General features: G+C 40.6%; 1 protein-coding gene across 2 annotated transcripts in view; it reads left to right on the top strand.

The window, feature by feature from the left end:
• Positions 1 to 23,115, top strand: part of LOC143525354 (NACHT, LRR and PYD domains-containing protein 3-like) — a 101,530-nt gene that overhangs the window by 6,057 nt on the left and 72,358 nt on the right. For both annotated transcript variants that reach the window (XM_077019193.1, XM_077019200.1), the window contains exons 3-6: positions 2,826 to 2,933; positions 3,047 to 3,151; positions 13,703 to 13,810; positions 22,556 to 22,610. In XM_077019193.1, the coding sequence (XP_076875308.1) occupies positions 2,884 to 2,933; positions 3,047 to 3,151; positions 13,703 to 13,810; positions 22,556 to 22,610 (318 nt within the window). In that variant the 5' untranslated portion in view covers positions 2,826 to 2,883. The remainder of the gene's footprint in view (positions 1 to 2,825; positions 2,934 to 3,046; positions 3,152 to 13,702; positions 13,811 to 22,555; positions 22,611 to 23,115) is intronic.

Consider the following 23,115-nt stretch of genomic DNA (forward strand, 5'->3'; position numbering starts at 1 on the left):
TGATACTCAAAAATGCACTACTGAGCTCAAAATGTATATTTAAATCTACTTATTTAAATTAGCTGTTGTCTTTTATCCTTTTTAAAATGAAAAATGCTAACCATGCAAGATTAACCTATTCGCACTCATGCTGAAGTTACACACTTCCTTTATTACAGCTGACACAAACATTTTGCTTTAAAGCAGGGGTGGCCAACCCGTCATAGACCAAGAGCCACTTTTCTTACTGTGTTACGGCAAAGAGCCACATCGTACATGGGCGAGTGTAATCTGCTGAGCGGGGGGGGGGGGGGGGGGGGTGGCGAGTGTAAATTATTAGCTGTGAAGACAGTCAAATGCATGTTTTCCACTACGCCGGTTTTAAAAGTATTAGCGGCTCGCTAGGCTTGTAAATTAACCGCGCACCACGAAAATGTAGCAGTGTGTCGCCCCGTTTGTGCAGGTGAGCCTGCGGACCGGCTGGGGAGCCGCATGAAACCAGGCAAAGAGCCGCATGTGGCTCGCGAGCCGCGGGTTGGCCACCCCTGCTTTAAAGCATTAAGTAAATTTCAAGGAATTAGTTTATGGTAATCAAACAAGTCAGTAGTACAATACAGCACCTACCAGCAATCACATCTTTTAGGAACAAGCTGCTGAATGCAATTTTCCCATTTATCCCATTTATTTAACATTTAAGCAACTGGTCATAAATTGAAAGAAAACTATGGTAACACCTACTTAAAATCAAATATCAAATTAAAAGAGATGACACTGTGTTTGGAAATAGCAGAATAAGCTTGTTAATAATATAGCTTAGCTAGATCAAGATTTATATTCATTATATGAATTAGATACATTAGCTAGCTAAACCCCTTTGTGTGTCCTTTTGTTCTCACCCCCAGCAGCTCTTCCCTCTTGTAAATAAAACTTGTCCTTAAAGTGGCCACGATAACAGACTCCATGTCCATAGGACACGCTAATTTATCACTAAACTAGCGATAAAAACGAACAAAGAGAGAAAAAGTAAAGAAAAGGGGCTAAAAATAGTACACACAGAACTACTGGAATAGGCTACCACACGGCGCAGGAAGAGAAAGTTAGCTAGCTAGCTAGCCATTAGCAAGATAGTCTACGCTAGAGAACAGAAAAATAATGACGCATAGAAAATGCATACAGACAAATTTAGCAAAAGTAACACTATTTTAAATTACAGTTAACCAATTGTAAAACTTAGCAAGCCTCCTTGTCAATGTTCTTTTGGGCACGGAGAGAAACTGTCTTACCTTGTGTGCGCGCAAAACGTGTATGTCGTCTTTTCCGGTGTGGTCGGAAGTGCAGGTAGAGTGTTGGGTGATTGTCCTCTAGACATTCAGTGCGAACTTCAGCCAATCGACTTTCCCCGCAGCATATGTGCAGCCTTAATGTTTTGTACAGCAAATAAAACTAAAAGGTAAAGTCTGTGAACAAACTAAATTAAATTTAATTAAGTTGGCTTGACAAAGCATATGTGGTATGTGGCCCAGATCAGTACTGAGGCATGTGGGCCAAATAACAGTTTGTAACATGTGGGCCACTTCTGGCTCACATGCAGTTTGCCAGTGCCAGCAGTGAGCCGGTCATGCCACACTGTTGCCAGAAGTGGCCCACATCCGCATGCTATCTGGGGAGACACTCCGTATACAGACTAATAGTATAGTAGCAGGGTTGCCAACTCTCACGCATTGATCGTGAGACACACACATATGACTGTCTTCACACGTTCACACATCCGATTTCTTACGCGGAAAAAAAAATCTAGCTTATTTACCTCTGATCCATATCTATGATTCAACGAGTTACTAGTTCGCTTTGGTGCCAACCACTGGCGATCGATCTATTGCGATATAATACTTAATTTGTGTCCATTTTACCTTCGTAAAGGATTACTGTATTTGTAATGTGATTTATATTTCCTATAATAAACCCAACATTTAGTTGCACATTGTTTATTTATACATTTTTTACAACACTCTCGTCTCCTGGTCCCTGAGGTCGTAAACTAAACTGAAACATGAACTGTTCAGCTGTATCAGTTAGGTGGGTTGGAGTCCTGCCAAGCACTGAACGATTCGGTGAACAAATCTTTTGAACTAATCTTTTTAGTGAACTGATTCTAATGATTCAGTTCATCTAAAAGAACTGCTGTGCCCATCAATAATTGATATTGTGGTGTGGAAAGGGGAAGCAGTAGTCAGATCCATTGTCAGCATAACAAGAATTTTTATTAAATGCCTCTACTGCGCAATCACGTAAAGGAACTGTGATCACGCAGAACAGATTCAAACAACACACAAAACATGAGGGACTGTCATTGTCAGGGTGGCATCACACATATATGACAGGGAATAGTCACAACTGTTCACATACATAAAACGTTACGGGGCATCTAAACAGCGTACACAATCACGTAATAAATAATTACGTGGCATAACCTCACACAACACAGATTAATATCAGAGCCGCAGAGGATCATGGGAGTTAGCTTCGTACCCATTGGACTGACACTACTAATATTAATTTGAATTTGAACAGTCAATTTGCATTTATATGAGTTGCCAAAAGATGGCATGAAATTAGCGTGTAGTTGCGTGTAAATGTTTAGTAAGTGTTTAAGTATCTGTAGAATACTGTATATAACAGTTAAGGAACTGGGAAATGTAATGAACAACATATCTTTTAAAATGTCCTTTTCCTGTGGTGTTACTGGGCTTGTGTTTTGGGGTAAAGTCACTCTACAGTGACATCAGGTTCATTATAATCAGTGTTTCAGTGTCCTGCTCCTCCTCTTAATGATGGATTGTTGACAGGGAGCAGAGAGCAGCATCTCCAGTGTCCAGCGGTGTGTGTGTGAAGAGGAACAACTCCATGATGGAGCCTCATAAATCCAGCAGGGGAGGAGGAACCTCTGACCCAAAGTGAGGAGCTTTACATCAGCATTTAAACTGAGAAAACAGGAAGATGGAATATTCAGAATAAATGAGATGTAGTGAAGGATATAATTACTCAACACTTTCCTCATCTTCATCAGGGTAGAGCGAGCATCTCCAGTACCCAGCTGTGTGTCTATGAAGAGTGACGGGTCCATGCTTTGTCCTAATAACTTCAGCAGTGAACCTCTGACCTCTGACCCACAGTGAGTGACACATTACACAGAGATTTCTTTGAGAAGTCTTTTCTCAATCATATACAATATTGATATTCTACAGAGTTTCTACAGTTTCCCCACCATAATATTTTAGTTTTAGGAGAAAATGAAAGAGACATTCAGGATCACCTGGGCACAGACACACACACACACGCACACACACACGTTCAAGCATATGTGTGGAGGAATATTTGTGGATCTTATAATTAGTACCACTGAGTTATCCTTAAACTAGCAACAAAGTAAGATAAACATAATAAAATAAATAAGACTGACTGAAAGGTCCCACTTTATTGTAGATCAACATTGGTGTCCAGTTGAGTCACTCCCCAACATGAATGTCTCCAGGGCTCAGAGGAGCCCTAATGTTTATTCATACTGTATATTCTAATCAGATACACATTGCCCCTCCTACTCTATTTAAATATCCGCTTTAGATTCTACCACCATTATGCTCAATAATCATGACTTCACCCCTCAGTCATTCATATTCATATATACACATTCCTTATATATGTATTAGGTTCAAATGTAAATGTAAATATCTGTTTAAAGATCCCCTGATCTGGACCTTTATCAAATGAGGCCTTTTACAGTGTCATCCTACATCCACAGTTCATCCAGCAGCATGTAGAGGCCCTTTCATTATCTGTCTGTGTTCATGTTATGTCTAAATTCTCCAGGTCTTTCCACCAGTCTGTACATTATCAGTGGAGCTTTGTGAAGCTCCTCAAGTTTTCATTATTAATAGTTTCATTAATTTTAATATTCTTTAATATGTTTCCCAACTAAATTTGTGTGTCACAGGAACTGATCTTCAGCTTTACCCTGTTCTCCTGCATATGATATATTACAATTAATTCTGTTTAACCATGAATGAGAATGTCTTAAACAAATAATTATACTGATAAAATACTATTAAAAGCTGTTATTAAAAATTTTAAACTATTAAAAACCTTCTGTTCTATATTTATATAAGCCTTCTGATATATATGAATATATATCAGTGCTGCTGTGATATAAACTGACCAGTGATAAAGATGGCTGAAGGAGGATGATGAATTGTCATGAGCCTCCTCTAGTGTCAAAAGAGTAAATTACAATATAAGTTAGAGACACAATAAAGTGTCCAGTGTTTACAGGAACCAGATGTGTCAGCAGGGTACCCGCGGGTCCTTAAAAAGTCTTAAAATGTCTTAAATTTAGTTTTACATATTCAAGGTCTAAAAATGTCTTTAAATGTCTGGAATTTTAGGAGGGGAGGCATTAAATAAGTGTTGCTCAGTTTTTCTGTTTTATTTTACCGATGTATATCCCACAATAATTATAATTTCCGCAACGGCTGGTAGATGGCAGTAGTACGTCACCTAACAGGTGGAAACAGCAGACGATGCTTTAGCTGCCTAGCAAGCTGCTTTTCTTATTTGAGGGCTGCAGCGGGAACAACAATACAAGGCTCTGATGCAGACATGGTAAATGTCGATTCAATGACAAGTGGCTGGAGGATGAAAAATATTGTGGCTGGCTGAAACCTTCCAGTGATTCGTATGAGGCGCGATGTGAACTTGCCGAAACACATTCAAACTTGGTACAATGGGCTGTAAAGCACTGGATTCTATTATGAAATCTGAAAAACACAAGCGATATGATAGCACTCGTAATAGTAATATGCATATCGAGTAATTTGCTGCTAACTGCAGTTTAACTGTAAGTGCCAAAAATGATTTGTCTACTGTGTAGGGCAGACCTGGGCAAACCACGGCCCGCGGGCCACATCCGGCCCGTTGTGCGTCCCTGTCCGGCCCGCGAAGGTCACGAAGGCCAATCATAAATATCTATGTCGTGCGTGCAATACAACTGTGACGCTTTTATTTTGAAAGCGCTACGTTTGTGTTAATTCCGTGTGGACGTACCTGCGTGTGTGTGTGTGAGCTGTGCGAGAAACATTGTAGGTGATCAGCGACAAGTTAAGGCTGACTTTATACTTTCGGGAGTGAACGTTGCACCTCGCGCGAACCTCCGCAAATGGCGGAAAATTTACGTGACGAATTTTTATTGTGCATTGTGTTTCAGGTTTGAAAAGTGCTGGAATTTAGGCTAAAGTACTTGAAAATGCTTGAAATTGTAACTGTATTTCGATTCACAACAAATAGCTGACAGAACAGGGGGGTATTCCAGAAAGCGGGTAAGTAAACTCAGAGTTAACGAAAGCTCAGGTTTTCTGTTCCAGAAACCGAGCTTAGAGAGAACCTGAGTCAGCTGGGAAATATTGAAATGGACCTTGAAAGTGCCGTAGAAGTGCTTTAAAGCTAGGTTTAAGCCAGGTTTATACTTGACGCGAGGCGAGCGGCGCAAGGGTCCGCGCGGCGAAATTTATGTAATCGCGGTGGCGGAGGGTCTCACGCGCTGTTGATTCGCAAGGTCGTGCACCTCTCGAATTTTGTAACTTCGCGCGCGTGCCGCGATTCAGCGCAATGAACAAAGTCATGTTTGCAGGGTTCATACACCTTTACAAGGTGGAATTAAAGCATTTATACATGTGTATGTGTTTATGTATATGTATGTGTGTGTCTCTTTTCTCATCTGCTGCTTCTTTCTAATGTTTTTAGTTATTTAATAATTTATTTTAAATTGTTGGTGATTTATTCTAATCATTTTTAGTTTTATATAAACTCTTGTTGCTTATTCCCTTGTAAAATGTCCTTGTGTGTCTTGAAAGGCGCTTATAAATAAAATTCTATTATTATTATTATTATATACGTCACTTTCAAGGTCCATTTCAATATTTCCCAGCACGTTAAACTTAATTAAGTTAAATATTTATACATATATTCGAAATGATCCGAAATAATTCGCTTTTTTATCACATTATTTAATTGTTGTTTATTTTCAAAACGCCCAATCTTAACGTCTTCACGTTCTCTCATGTTTCGTCCTAGAATTACAAGAGGCTCGTATTTGTTAACGTAATACAAGAAAACTGTTCATTCAGATGGCTATTTGTTGTGAAACGAAGTAGTTACATTTTCAAACATTTTCAAGTATTTAGCCTAAATTCCAGCACTTTTCAAATCTGAAACAAAAAGCAACATTAAAATTGGTCAGGTAAATGTTCCTTCCCCTGTTTTTGAGGGGTGTTTCTTTATACCAACACACATCGTTTTGGAGAACACTGCACAGAATGTGAGGCGGCAAGTATAAGTGCCTCCTCCGTTTGCGGAAGTTTGCGTGAGGTGGGCGGAGCCACTGTGATGACGTCATTATTATTTGTGTGGCCCTCTGACACAATTCAGGTTTCTCATGTGGCCCCTTGTAAAAATTAATTGCCCACCCCTGGTGTAGGGCGACCAAACGTCCGTATGTCCCGGGTTTATTTTAAGTGAGGAAATGTCCTGGTTTTTAAATTACCTTCATTGGACCATTACAATTTAAATGTACAGGCACTAGGGCGCTGCGCATGGCACTGCATGTGCCGTAATCCCTGAGCCGCGTCAAGCTTGGTTTGTACTTGACGCGTCGCAACCGGCGCGAGGTTCCGCGTGCTGACAATGACGTAATCGCGGTGGCTCCGCCCCTGCGCGAGGACCCCGCGCGCTGTCGCTTCGCGAGGTCGTGCACCTCTCTAATTTTTTAACTTTGAGTTTTTTGTAACTGTCATAATTCAGCCTTCAGTGAGGGCAGCCCTGTTCTTAATCACAATGTAGACAGCGTGACTGTCAGTAGCAACATGCAACACGCCCCCCCAGTCCAGTATGGTGCTGAACGGTGTAGAACAAGTTGAAATTGAAACTTGGATATTTTAGTTGTTTATAGGCTTTAAGGCTGTAAAGGCTGTTTTGCTGAGATCTCTTAACAGTGCACTTTTATATTCATTTGATAGTTAATAAAAAAAATTTTTTATTATTCCCTAAGGTGGACTGTATTATTTATTTCAGTTCAGTAAAACGTTTTGTATACTATTACCTAGTTTGTCATTTTTTACCACAGTAATAGTATTATTTTTTCTTGTGAGAGGTATTAAAAAGGTCTTAAAAGTCATTGAATTTGAGATTTTAAAATGTGCAGATACCCTGCTGTCAATTCCAGGTTCAGAAAGTAAAAGTCCTCACCAGGATTTTGCTCAAGCTTGCTAGATTTTCTAATTAGTGCAATCCTGGTAAAATTAGTGGAATCAACACAATCCAGGAAGCCTGAGCAAAATCTTGGTGAGGACTTTTACATTCTGAACCTGCAATTGATTGTTCTGACAGGAACAATGTGCTTCTAATAAAGTTTCCAGTGTGTGCAGGTACAAGGTGTTTCTAATAAAGTATCTTGTGAGGCCCCATTCACATAAACATTATTCTACATCACCAGAGTTAAAGTCTAAATTGCACAAGAACCTAAATCAGTTCTTGTGCAATTAGATTAATTGATGTTCAGTTTTATTTGGAAAAACAAACCTCACAAAATAAAGAATGATGTGTTAAAAACAGAATAGCAGATGGTTGACTTAATGTTAAGGATCATTCCACACTTGATCTCACTATAACAATAAAATGGATTAATAGATTCTTCAAAAACATGTAATGTTCTGCGTGTTGCAGAGCATGGAGGTGGACACAAATGCTGAGGAGAGCGAGATTTATGAAAGAGAATACCATAATTGAGGTTGTGATAACAGGCAGGGGTCATAATGCAAGAGCCAACCGAGTGAGACAAGTAGATCAGCATGATCAGACACACAAGGAGAACTAACAGGGCAACGGAGAGAACACTAGAAAGAATGCACGACAGGACAGGAACAATACTCACAAATACAAATAGCGAATGATCGCAGAGCACGTACAGCAAATCACAGATTGAGCCAATGAACAAAACAACCGATAACGACATGGGACACACGGGGACTATAAATACTCAGAACTAAACTAGACACAGCTAGAGACACTGACGACATGGCGGGATCAACGAGCAAGGAACAACACAGGCACGAGGAGCAGGGAAACCGGAGTGACAGCTATGAGAGGGGGGCGTAGCCCTACGTGACAGTACCCCACCTCGAAGGCAGACAGGACAGGGGTACAGATTAGGACAAGACAAGGAACCACGGGGTACGGCCAGGGACAGCGGACACGGGACAGGACACTATGGGACAGACTGGAGGGACAGGCCCGGGCAAAGCAGGTAATGGAGACTGAGGCAGGGCAGAGAGACGAGGCATGGAGCCTGGCCAGGAGCAAGGCGGGGATACGGCATCACAAACAAGACCAGGGACGGGGGGAGACCGGACAGGACTAGGGTGAGGCACAGGAGTGAGTTTTGTATTCAATATGGTTGGTAGATTATAATTTTGCTTATATGCCCTTACAACATAAATTATCCATCATCCTTTCACAGGCAGGCTTTGTTAACTTGGTTAATAATATATAAACATAATTTTTCACCCCTCAGTCTTTTCTTTGGAATAATGAGCATGTTGGGTAATGACCTTGATATTGTTTTAAATCCGCCGGATATTCACAACTTTGACCTTTAGTCACTCCAGAAATTAAGACATTTTCAGAAAATAATAGAATAGAATAGATCATAAAATAACATAATAGAATAGAATCTTTGTCACTGCAAAGCAATGAAATTCTGTTGGAGCAATCCCCCAGGCGGATATATTTCTGGCACCGCGCAAGCTAGCAGCCCGTTTCAGCAGCTCCACACAAATTCCTTGTTTTTTGTTTTCATTTTTCTTTAGCATTAGACATGTTTTCGTGTTTCTGTATATTTTACTCTTTCCCCACACAATGATGTTGACTTTTCTCTGGAAACTTTTGTTTTTGTGTACACTTCTTATGTTGTTTATGTTTGGAGACTGCGAGAGTGAGCGTGCTTCTATTGTTTACTCTCGGGAACAGCTGTTTTCTATTGGGAGGTCCGCTGTGCCTCCAGCCGCAGAACGACTTGATATGCCCTGCGAGCTGAGAAGGAAGAGACGCGGGAGACATGCAGGCATTGGGTGTCGCTGCCAGGGAAGAAGGTATAGACCCATCATCATTATGGGAAACGTAAGATCTCTTTCCAAGAAAGTGGACGAGCTGGCGGCACTAACGCGACATCAGAGGAGCTACCAGGAGAGCAGCCTCATCTGCCTGACAGAGACGTGGCTAACCGAACTAACGCCGGACTTGCACATAAACATGGACGGTTTTTGTCTAATTCCAGCAGAGAGAACCAGGGAGAGTGGTAAGAAGAGAGGAGGGGGTCTGGCTGTGTTTGTGAATGATAGATGGTGTAACTCTAGGCACTTAACCATCAAAGAAACACTCTGTAGTAAGGACATTGAACTGCTAGTCGTTAGCATGTGTAGCGGATACATATGTTAGTTTTGGATTATGAACGGGGCACCATCCTGATTGCTCAGGAACCAGTATTGTGATAACGGAGATAGGAGGAATATGGTTTGATCAGTCTCATTACTAAAGGGTTAAGTTCTGGTTCCGCGCAGTGACCTAATACCATCGACCAAAATATGTATTTACCACCGTGACCAGATTAATGAATAAATGTCCAAATTTATTTAATGGTTAATATGACAATTGATACAAAGCATACGAATGATTTGGCTCAAAATGAAACTAAACCTATATGTGAATCTATTGATCTAAACCAGGGATATAATAGTGAACAACAAAGAACATAAAATTAAACAACAACAGCGAATGATAAACAACTGTAGGTGATCATGAGATTTATTTATATGACTATCCTAAGGCTTGCCTAACTAGCGTAGGACCCAGGGACGGATACGAGGTCTTTAGAGAGAGAATAGAAAAGAAGAAAGAGAAAGTTTGGGCAGGTTACTGGTAACAGTATTTACTATTTTGGACTCCGGGAGAAATAGAAGCTTGCAACCCCAAACAGCATATGAACTGAGCGTCTTATTTCGATGAAGACGCGGACCAACCGGTGCGCGCTCACGATTCGTTTTTTGAGGCAGCGGAGCAGGTCACGTGAGACGGCTCGAATCGCGGAGACTTAGCGGTGATGTCACAGTCGCAGCTGGAGGGTGCAGACTTGTGCAGATGACTTGACTGAAAATAAGATGAGCTTGACTTGAACGACTAGATGAAATAAAAGTACTTTGACAATGACACGTAGAATAAAGAAAAGAAAATAAAGAAGAATCTTCTGTTGGAGTCGGTGAGAGCTTTAGTTGCGGTCTCTTGGCATCGCTGTACTGGACTCTGCGGTGTTCGGCTTGAGTCCCGCACTCTGTTGGTCGCGATGGTTTGGCGTGTTTCCAACGAGTTCAGAGTCTCTGAGTCTCGGCGAGTCTGGCAAAGTTCTCCAAGTCCTTCCAAATCTACCAGGCTGCCAAGCTCTTTGTTTCGCTTCGAGCAAGGCTTTTAAGACAAGTTTTAGTGGCATAATTGTAAGGTGCTTTCATGTTCATCAGGCCATTGACCATTGGCCTTTATTAATGAATATTCATGACCTTTGCCCAGACAGGGGAGAGAGAGGGGGGGGGGGGGGGAGGCGAGGAGTGCCCATCTTTCCAGGTCTAGTTAATGACTTAACCAAAGAAGACAGATTAACACAATATGAAGACAAAAGGGAATTCCTAAATAAATTGTCTTACATACTCTGCCTAAACAAGAATTAATTTGGTTCTATTAGTCTACACATTGAGCCATTCTTAATTTCCACTTTTGGACAATAAATGACACATAATGCACAAACAGGCCTGAATGTGAGGTCACCTAAGCACACATGAGAATGATTACATTCAATGAGTAACATACAAACTAATACATAGATATGTGTATGCCTAATATAGCACATTACATGTTGATACCTGGTTATATATGAATCTAAATTAATATTCCATCGGAATACAAGTGTATTGATATGTCTAAATACAAATAAAATAATGCAGCACAGGAATCTGTGAGTACACAGGTCTCTATGACATCTAACACATAGAATTAATGAGCATGTCTAAACAGCAGAACACACAAATATATATATATATATATATATATATATATATATATATATATATATATATATATATATATATATATATATATATATATATATATATATATAAATATGCATGCCTGCATTCATTACATAATTTAAGACTACAAGAACAGGTATATCTACTACTGATACACAAAGTAATACATGAATATGCATCAATGTGGTGTGTTTATACAATAACCGGTATTCTAATAAGATCCCTTAATACTGAATACATGAAAGATCATAAGTTGTGTCTTTATATCAACCACAAGGCACAGTGTTCACATTTAGGCACATGGTCCTGTGGTCCTTTGTCCTTAAAGGCTGGAAAGCTGAATACTGGTTTCAAGAATAATTAATCTTTCCTTGTATGGAAGGTAGTCAAGTTTGGTGTCTCTAGACTGCATTCGCCGAGCTGGTTCCTGTAGGCTGAATCCCAATTCTGTGTACAGTTCAGATTTGGAGTTACAGAGATCTCTGAAATATTTGTATCTTCAGCTCTGGATTTTAACACAGGACTTATAACGGGTTTAAACTGTGGGCAATCAGATAAGGTTGGAATTTAGAGTTTTATTGTTCTTCCTGACTGCGGTCCCAATGTCCTCCAAAGGGGGTTGATGTTGACCAGAACTCTTAGATGGCCTCTCTCCCAAGCTCAGGAGATCATAAAGTCAGAGTTCTAAGCTAGGGGACATAAGCACCATTGTGAATGTTGATCCTTGGGAACTTGTTGCTGTGTAAAGAATCAGTCTTTAAATTTACATGCAACCAAAGAGATGTGAGTCAGTTTCTCAGTTCAGTGGGAAAGGATTCCATTTTGGGTGTCACAGTGAAATGGTGTTTAGCTGTCTCCACTACAACACAAAAAGGGGACGGATAATGTCATTGCTGATGCTCTATCCCGTGTGGCGGAGATCGTACAGTAGTGTCGGATGGGTGATTTCTTTTGTATGTTTCTTCTCTTTTCGGGGGTATGTGCATGGAGTGCACGTTGTGTTTTTCTGTCGACATCCATAGGTGGACTCATTGGTGTTGCAAATCGCCCTCTGGCTGTGGGAAATCGACATCTGCGTGTTCCACCAATCTGGTTATAGAAAGGCTTCATCAGCTAACCAATGGGACGCTGTGGAAGGCGGGCGTTCTGGCATAAATGATGGCTACAAGGTCGGACGGGACAGAGAGAGACACCTGAACGATGTTTGGCAGAGTTGATGTGTGTAAATTGGTAGAGGTTGGCTGAGTTGTGTGTTGTGCATATAGAAAACCAGTCTATATGTATGTTTCATGTGGTGTATGAAGGGGGTTATCAGGTATCAGGGCAGTCATGGCCTAGCGGTTAGGGAACTGGTCTTGTGACCAGAGGGTCGCAGGTTCGATCCCCAGACCTGAGGCCATGACTGAGGTGCCCCTGAGCAAGGCCCTTAACCCTCAATTGCTCACTTGTATAAAAAAAAATTGAGATAAAAAAAAAATGTAAGTCGCTCTGGATAAGGGCGTCTGCCAAATGCCATAAATGTAAATGTAAATGTCTCCTGAATACCCAGAGAGTGTACTGTACTCACCGTTCATGTGGGAGGCTACAGTGGGGTAGATTCGTTTCTTTCTCTTGTTTGTAGTATTGTTTTTTTGTATAGGTGTTAGGAAAGGAGGTGGGCGTCACTTTTGTATATTTGTTAAGTTAGGGGTTTGTTAGGTAGGGAAGAGTTGTTTTTTTTTTAAATGCTGCCTATGACCCACCATAGTCAGGTATGTGTATGAATGGAATATAGGCATTAACATCCAGCCTGTTGAGACATTATGACTTTTGTCTATGTACATCTGTTTATCTGTGCTGGCTCTCTGGACCAGTAAATCTTTTTGATTGCCATCAGCTTGACTCCGTGCTGTGTATACATCTTATTCCACCCTATACCCGTTAACAGTCCTGTGCACCTGTAGGGAGAGGGGGGATGTAACAAGTGACCATAAAAACCTGGAGTATTTAAAGTCCCACTAAACTTCTTCCCCTGGGACTTTAGCCCCTCTGACGTGCCGGCTTTGGAGGAATGGTTCAAACGGAGTGCTTGAACATGGGAGATGGGTCAGATGGCACCTGAGGCGCGCCTTGAGTGACTGGCGTCTACACGCAGATCGCCGTTGTCTACCCACCTTGGTCAATGCTGTGTAGTATCAGTTACTGCTCCCCCTCCCCCCCTCCCAGTACCGTATACATTCTATATTTCATGTTTCCCTGCTCAAACCTGTCCATTTCAGTCCCATGTCAACCAATGCTCTGTCGTCCAACCCCCCGGAACCTCTCGAAATTGATGGAAAACCGGCGTACACTGTCCACGCACTCCTGGCTTCCTGGCGTAGACGAGGGGGTTTTCAATATCTGGTGGATTGGGAAGGGTACAGCCCGGAGGAGAGGGCGTGCGTTCCGTCCCGAGCCATACTTCATATGGATTCATAACGTGGTGGTGGAATTGTTTAGGCATTATTCAGGATAAATAAAATGTAGTGAAGGATGTAATTACTCAACACTTTCCTCATCTTCATCAGGTTGAAGAGAGCAGCACCTCCAGGACCCAGCTGTGTGTCTATGAAGAGTGACTGGTCCATGGATCATCCTCGTAACCTCAGCAGTGGACCTGTGACCTCTGACCTACAGTGAGTGATCCGTTTACACAGAGATTCTTTCATCAGACTAAAAGTCTTTGAAGTCTACATTCTCCACATTTTCCTCTCTCTCTCTCTCCACTGTTCCTGCATATGTGTGGAGAGAGTAAATATTTGTGGTTCCTTAATCCCACATTAAAGCCAGTACCACTGAATTATCCTTAAACAAACAAGGAACAGAGTAATAAAAATAATAAAAAATTAAGAAGACAGACTCAAAGATCACTGGAAGAGAATTACAGGTCCCACTTTGTTGGTGGACATTTGAGTCACCCCCCAACATGAATGTCTCCAGGGCTCAAAGCAGCCCTAATTATTATTCATATTATGGCAGCACGGTGGCTTGGTGGTTAGCACGTTTGCCTCTCAGCACTGGGGTCTTGGGTTCAAGTCCCTATCTGAGTGGAGTTTCCATGTTCTCCCTGTGTTTGCGTGAGTTTCCTCTGGGGTCTCCAGTTTCCTCCCACAGTCCAAAAACATGGAGATTAGGTAAATTGGCAGTCCCAGACAAATTCTCCCTGAGTGTGTGTCTGTGTCTCTCTCTGTTCAATTAAAAAACAAGTTGTTGTCTGAGTGTGTGTGCTTGTATGCCCAGTGGTGGATGGTGCTCTGCCACTTGGGTCTGTCCTCTCTCTCCCCTTCCTGCACCCCATTCAGTCCCCCAGGGGGCTGTGGATCCCGGTAAAGAGTACGCTGTGCGCAATTGGCTGCCACTTCTCGCCGGTGTGTGATTGGTTGTCTGAGACGTAGCTGTGTTAACAATTATAAAACGCCTTGGGTATCCTGAAAGGTGCTATATAAATTGAAATATTTATTCATACTGTATATTCTAATCAGATACACATTGCCCCTCCTACTCTGTTTACATATTTGCTTTAGATTCTACCACCAGTATGTCCAATCATCATGACTTCACACCCAGTCATTCATATTCATATACAGTGATGGCTTAGTTACCTTGAAAAAGTAATCCAATTACTGATTACTTCTTCAAGGAGTAACTTAGATCCGTTACTGATTACTTGATTTAACTACGTTAGATTACAAGTTACTTTAGTAGTTACATTCAGCAGCAAAATTAGCTTTTCTAATACTCACATTATTGGAAGTACATTTTTAACAGTAACAATGTATCTCCTGACATTTGTGTCACTGCCCGGTATTATTTGTAAATGTATTTGTAAACATAATACAAGCAAACTATTCAGTCAGATAGCTATTTGTTGTGAAATGAAATACAATTACAATTTCAAGCATTTTCAAGCCAAAAATCCAGCACTTTTCAACATTAAAATTAGTCAGGTAAATGTTCCTTCCCCTGTTTTTGAGGGGTATTTCTTTACACTACCACATATCGTTAAGGAGAACACTGCAAAGAATGACAAATATAAACAAGTATATTCGCGTGCAGTGTGCGGAGTCGAGCGCTACGGTCAGACGCAAAAGTTTAACTGAGGCAAGAAGAAAAAAAAATTATATATTGTAGCGTCGGTGTCACGCTTGGCTCTGCCCCCTCCTGTCCACTACACCTTCTTTGTATAGTCCTGCCTTTATTTGCCTTCTCAGCTGTTTCTTGTTCATGTTTCATTATTGTCTGGTATTTAGTTCCTGGTTTTCCGTGTTCTGATCGTGGGTTATTGTGTGTTTGTGATCTGGTGGTTTGGTTCATGTTGCTCTGGTTGTTTCGCTGTAGTTAATGTTTAAAGCCTTGTAAGTATCGGCATTCGTATTGGTTTTTATTGCATCCATGTCCTTTGTATTGTTTAGACTTTAGTTACTCCTAAAAGTGCTTTCTGTGTTCTTTCTTAGTATAGTCTGGTTTATGCTTTGTGCTTCGTGTTACATTGTCAATCTCTCTGTCTGTCTTAGCATTCGTTTCTGTTAATCTAGCTTCTGTGTATTTGCTTCTGGTTTCTTATAGTTTTCCCTTGTGTGAGTATCTAGTGGTTCTGTGTTACTGGCCGTTATTTTGTAGTGCTCGTTTACTTTGTCTCTGCCGTGTTTTCTCTGTGCCTTATATTATTTCAGCAATCTTATTACATAAACGTATTTTCCTTTCATAGTCACTGTGGTCCTTTGTATTCATTCATTAGTGTTTCAGGTAAGTGTTCAGTATGCCTCGTAAGTCTCCGTGTGGGCACGGTTCACTTAGAGGAGACTAGCTCCATTAAGGTAGCAGTCAGCTCTTTATCGCGATTGTGTCCAACCCCGACTCCCACCACGTTACAGTCGGTCCAATGGGGGGGGGGGGGGGGGGACGGGACGCTAGCTCCCATGAGCCCCCGCGACTCAGATATTGATACGTGTTATGTGTAGTGCTGTGACATGTTATTATTGGATATGCATTGGATTATGTGTACTGTTTAGTTAAGTTGCCCCGTATTGTTTTGTGTATGTATACAGTTGTGATTATTTCCTGCCATGTGTGTGTAATGTCATCTCATTCTTGCCTTGTTTGGACCTAAGTGGTTCTGCGTTGTAAACGGTACTTGGTGTTTGGTGTGCGCGGCGGAAGAATGCATGGTTACACGGCTCAGGGCTGAGGAGGACGGCGTCAGGATAGGTGTTAGGATAGGATAACTGCGTACAGTACGTTATTTATGCTCCGATTTACATCGAAAATTGATTTACACCGAAAATCGATTTACGACGGATTGACGTCGTAACCCAGGAACCGCCTGTATTTCAGACATCGGAAGAGCTTCAGAGGTAGATGCAAGATAAATTCAGTATTTTATCTTATATTTCTGATAAAAAAATGAACTTCATCAGAATAAACAGTTTTTTTTTTTTGCTGGTACAGGTGTTCAGAAGATCTGGTTCATCATGGCCCCCCGTAACTTGCGGTGTAAGGCGTAATACATGAACAAAAGCACATAATTTATGTCCTAATAAACCAACACAAAATATTTATTAAATATTTTATATATTAAAACTAACTATAATCATAATACTTGTAATGCTTTTAAACTTTATTTGCATAATTTTTTAGTTATCTTGTATCCGATAATTTTAATAACAGTAATTAATAAATAATTAATTAATGAATTAATCATTCCTACTTTGACGCGGGGACAGAGGCAGCAGGAGGCTGCGAGCAAAAGGCTTTATTATCCGTAACGATAACAGAAACACTCAGGCCACTTGCCAGATGAAACACAACAGAATACTTAAGTAAACAAATGTAAGTAATGAATCCAAGAGCGTATGGCAGGTCCAGTGATGAGCAGGCGTTCCCACGTAGCGAGGCGAGGGGTGCAGGCTGTATACGCAGCACTGGACGGCGCGATCTGTGAGGATTTAAAGAGCCCAAGTCCAGTTAGTGCCAGGTGCTAATACTCGGGTGATTGGGAGTGAGGGAGTGACCGGGAGTGAGAGGGCGTACGCAGAGTCGGAGTGGGCGTCTGTGTGGAGGAAGGAGTGTGTGCAGGCGCCCTCTGGTGGCATCTGGTTGACCCACCGTGACACCTACATGCCTGTTTCTAACTTATTGTGTCTAATTGTGTTAACAGAATCTTTAGGTTACAGCATTTTCTCAGAATATTAATAGAAATTTAGTTTTTTTTTTTATTTCACCATAATGATTACCTGATTTTTAAAATAATTAATTTAAAGATTAATCATTAAATATTAATTTGTTCATTCATTTTGAATATTATACATTGCAAATTTTTTTTATTTGTAGTGAATTATTGAAGTTACTTAAAGCAGGTAATCTTACTGCTTATGTTTTTGCGATAGTGGATCTGATAAAAACAAGAGCTTCATACCTTTTAAAACTCACCAGGATTCACTAAATTTGAGGAGAACCCCCAGATAACTCCATTGTATAAACATTTATGTACATTTATTGTTCAAGTGTATTTTGTCGCTTCATAAATTCTCTCTTCTCTCCTTACACAGGCTGATTAGATGAATATACTTTATAAATGTGTTTATGGTGTAGAATTAGGCAAAAGAGGCTGTCCCAACTACACCACATTTTCAGTAATTGCTGGCATTGTCTTTTTAGTCAAATGAAAATTTCTTGTTTTAACCCATGTATTACATGGATTAAAACAAGGATCCTACATCCACAGTTCATCCAGCAGCATGTAGAGGCCCTTTCATTATCTGTCTGTTTTCATGTTATGTCTAAATTCTCCAAGTCTTTCACCAGTCTGTACATTATCAATGGATCTTTGTGGAGCTCCTCAAGTTTTCATTATTAATAGTTTCATTAATTTTTATTATTCTTGGCTGAGATACAAAATGTTTCCCAACTATATTTGTGTCTCACAGGAACTGATCTTCACCTTTACCCTGAAGAACTGTGTCATCAGCCCCCTCTAGTGTCAAAAGAGTAAACTACAATATAAGTTAGGGACTTAATAAAGTGTCTAGTGCAGGGGTGTCAAACTCATCTCCACCGCGGGCCACATCAGCATAATCGTTACCCACGGAGGGCTATATGTAACTTATAAATGTACCTACTCCTTAATGCTAAATACCTCTGAATTTATTACTTATTCAAGTTACAAATATTACAGATATATTTGCGTAAATGTAAAAAAATATTTGCTTGTTGCTGTTATAACATAAATCCTTTAAATTTGTTAGGTTATGAAACCCACATTACTACATCAATCAACGATCAAACTATCCAAGTGAATAAAGAAAAATTGATCAAATATATCACTTTGTTTTTATATTTACTTTGTTCAAAACTTGAAATATCAAATAACTGAAAATAGTGATTGTGCTTCAAAAATGCTCCCTCTGAAAAAGACTTAAGCGCGGTGATTTATTCAGCCACAACAAAGTAGCTTTTACTGCCGTTTCGTTTGTGGTGTACACATTCTGTTGCGATCGCAGTTTGCTTTTTAATTCTTTTACAATTTGTTGTTTTTCTTGATGGCTAATTTTGACATACTTAGCTCCGTGTTTGGTCGCAAAATGCCAACTTATATTGTACTCTTTAACAACAGCCACTGCTTCATACACCTTCTCCTTGAAGCGCAAACATCGCTTTCCCATCTTCCTTGAAACATCCTTCTATCTGCATCGATGTTTCACTTCCTGGACATTTTGGGATCATTATTTATATTTCTCAATTACACTTATTGGGAAAATCGCATCGATATGGAAACACTGCAGTGTCGAGATGCCGTCAGTTCGCGGGTAACATAATTGTGGGAAATGTAGTTTTTGCTCACTTTTACTTTTTTTGTGTGGACAATTTGGCTTTTTAAGTTCTCGCGGGCCACATAAAACTATGCGGCGGGCCACGAGTTTGTGTAATGTATGGATCCATTCTTAGTGTTAGTCCTGTCCATGTCTTTGGTTTTACCCTGTCTGGATCCGTTCCCAAGTCAGTCCTGTCCGTGTCTTCTGTTGTTCCCTGTCACGCCCCTCTTGTTATTCGTTCCCAGCCTTGTCTTGTTTGAGTCCCCTGTAGTCAGTGTTTAAAAGCCCCATGTTTGCCCTGTTCCCTTTGTGACCCTTGTTAATGTGAGTTGTAAGCTCGACTACGCCACCTGGGGAGTTTCACCCCAGGAAATATAACCCGAAAGCACACAGGTTCGTTTTAAAAAGGGGGCAGAGACGTGAAATTTAGTTCAGTGTACAACTTTTTACTAAAAGGTAAAATTGGAAATAAACATTTAAAATGCACAGCTTTATTAGTAACTTTGTTTTAAAATAATCAAAATTTAGTATAAAGTAAAAAAATTGTTAAAATACCAACACAGGGGTACTGGCCGTACCAGGTCTCACTGTAGCATTATCATACATATAACTAAAACTGGCTTCAGACATTCAATGATTTTCCTGGTAAAGACTGTACCACGCACACATACACACAGCTTTCAAAAACCTCAAAATGTGATGACTCCAAACACAGCAGACCAAATGTAAAAGTGAAAGATTATCCCAGAAGGGTAACCAGTCATCCAGGAAACACCTGTGCACAGAAGTATTCTGAAGAACAGATAAAAGACATGAATGATTAATACACAATTATAACTTTAAAACTCACTACTGCCAGTATCCCCAATGTTAATAAAAAAAAAGATCAAGTTCACTTAGAACAAAGGAAAGAAATCCAATACAACTCAGGGGTTAATTCAACAGAAACAAAACAGACAAAATCAAAAAAACCAAAATAAATAAACCGAAGAATCACAAAAAGTTTAATTATAATCAAATAAACAAAATAACTGAAACAATATTATAACGCTGATTTAACCCCAACAAAAACAACCAAGGCAAAACAGCAGAAGACTAGGGGAGGCTCTGCTCAGCACCACCTAGGCCCTTCCCGTGGCGACCCTCCAGAGCACCTTCCAGCTTGATTTACCATTACATGGACACATTTGCTCCAATTACAATGCTTCCAGTGTCGGAGGTAATAAAACCAGGATTCCCGTGCCTTACGACGCGGTTGTCTAAACCCACCCATTTTCAGGCACGCCAATGGATATACCTAAACATGACGCAACTCACTGTAAATGTACATTCTATAATGGTTAAACCCAAACAAATAGGTGCAAAGTAACTCCAAATGCCTACCTTTCAGCCAGTAGCACTCACATCAACGTAAACAGCAACTTTATACGCGACGTTCCACAATTAGGCTGCGACTAACAGCTAACAGCGTGGTGCAACAACGGAAGGAGGACGCCTGCTTTCCGGCAGAATCCCCTGCATATCAATGGGTTCGTGTCACTTTAAAAGCACATTAAAACGTATAAAAGGCACGGAAACGATAGACATACCTTAGCACACCGTCTCAGCAGCAAGTCCCGCAGTAGCACGGCCCAATAATAAAGGAAGCACGAGCTTAGTCCATAGCGTGCTAACTGTGTATATGCTACTGGTGCTAAATGACCAACAACCCGCGCAACGCAGAGGGGGGGGGGGGGGGGGGGGGGGGGGGGGGGGGGGGCTACTAGTAGGGAAGCTACTCCCTAACTACGGTGGCTGCCCAAGCCCAGAAACCAATAGGCAGCCCAGTGACAGCTCTGCCTGTTACACCTTGTCGGTTGTTCTTTGTATGTGATCCAGTGACTCCGTGGTATGTTTCCTTGTTCTTATGTTAACAGGGTATCTGCACATTTTTTAATCTCAAATTCAATGACTTTTAAGACCTTTTTAATACCTCTCACAAGAAAAAATAATACTATTACAATGAACGAAAATTGTTGACGTTGTTGAGGCCGTATACTCCAGCGCTAGAAATCTAGCACTAGGACCCTGGAGCGGTTATTTTCTGCATGGTCCTAGCGCTAGATTCGGCAAAGTTCACATCGCGCCAGAACAACTGAACAACACACACTTATAATAATTTAATGCCTCCCCTCATAAAATTCCAGACATTTTAAGACATTTTTAGGCCTTGAATATGGAAAACTAAATTTAAGACATTTTAAGACTTTTTAAGGACCCGCGGGTACCCTGGTTAAGATCCATAGATGTCCCCTGTTCAGGGGCAAATATACACAGGTCTGAAACAAGGAACAGGTGGGAATGATAATACAGGGGCGTGGCACCAAACGAGGAATCACAGAGACAAACAAGCAGGGCGGGATGAACAGGTACGGAACAGAGACACGAAGGAGTCTGGAGTGACAGCTAAGGAAGGGGGGCGCGGTCATACGTGACAGTTTGACACATGTGGTCTAGTGTGTACGGGTACAGTGTGTTTCTAAGCAAGTGCCCAGTGTGAGCAGTGTCGTGGAAATTTTCTAATAAATGGATGAGGACTCAGACGTGGTTAAATGATTAATTTATTACAAATATATATATATATATATATATATATATATATATATATATATATATATATATATAAATAAATAAGACAAAGACACAAGACAGACACAGACATGAGAGTCTCATTCAAGCATGACAACTCTGAACAGGGGGGCACTCCCCCTGCTTATATACAATCTTAAACACAATTCAGCAGTTCTAACAGCAGGTTATCTTTAGCACAGCATGTTCCAAAACATAGGCGCCCAGCAGGCTACTTTGTCTCACACATGTGTATCTCCTAATATGGACTTCCCTAGAGTTAGCGGAAGCAACTGATGTATCAGTTGAACACAGAGAAAGCTAAATGACCCAAGACTAGTAGCCTAGTGACTACCAGTTAACAGAGTGCTCTTACCCTCAGCACTCTCCCTGACCTGGGTCACGTATAGCACACATGCATAATATGAACTAAACATAAGTACATGATTACACTGAAACACACTACTTCATTATTGTAGTCCTTCTGCTTAGTCAGAATGGACATGTCCTAAAACATAAAGTTCATAATGATCTCTTATAATAACTAAACATGATCTAATCAATGATGATTGGTCAATAATCAATTATTTCTGTCACAGCAGGTACAAGGTGTTTCTAATAAAGTGAGGTCCCATTCACATAAACATTATTCTACATCACCAGAGTTAAAGTCAGGTGCAGGTTCTCTGTGTTTGTTCTACTGTCACTACAGCATTTGGGTTCAGTGTCTCTCAGTCTGGGAGCCCAGTGAACCGTCACATGTTCAAGTGTGTTGGGTTATTCCACATGTATCACATCATCATTATCATCATCATGTACCTGAATATAACATGTATTCATGAATGTAACATGTACTCATTAATGTAATGTGTTCATGAGATTAACATGTATTCATGACTGTAATGTATTCATGTCTATACAATGTAAATTTGCCATTAAAGTTGTTGTTCTGTTTTTCTACAGTACCCAAAAGAAACCTGTAAAGATTTCTATAGACAAACTGGAGTCAGTATTTGAGGTCTGTATGTTTGTGTGTGTGTGTGTGTGTGTGTGTGTGTGTGTGTGTGTGTATTTGTGTGTGTGTGTGTTTGTGTGTGTGATTGTGTGTGTGATTGTATGGTAGAAGGGTGTCAGTCTGAGCTCCACCCTCTCCTGTCAATCTGCCTGTTTGGTCTCTCTAGCCCCGCTCAGCCTTTCCCTGTTTATACTTCCCATGTGTTTTTCATGCCTGTCTGTCCCTCCTTCCATTCAGTAACTCGACCCTGTGATTATCAGTTCCACCTCTTCCCAGTTGACTTCTCTAGTTAGTCTGTCCTATTTAAGATCTGTCCCTTCTCTTAGTCTGTCCTATTTAATCTCTGTCCCTTCTCTTGTTAGTCTGTCCTATTTAATCTCTGTCCCTTCTCTTGTTAGTCTGTCCTATTTAATCTCTGTTGATTCTCTTGTTCTGTGGTGGTTCTTGTATTAGGAGATATTGTATTATGTTATGTCTTGCCTGAGCTCTGTGGTTGTATTCTGTATAT

The sequence above is a fragment of the Brachyhypopomus gauderio genome, chromosome 1 (assembly GCF_052324685.1).
Source record: "Brachyhypopomus gauderio isolate BG-103 chromosome 1, BGAUD_0.2, whole genome shotgun sequence".
Lineage (NCBI taxonomy): Eukaryota > Metazoa > Chordata > Actinopteri > Gymnotiformes > Hypopomidae > Brachyhypopomus > Brachyhypopomus gauderio.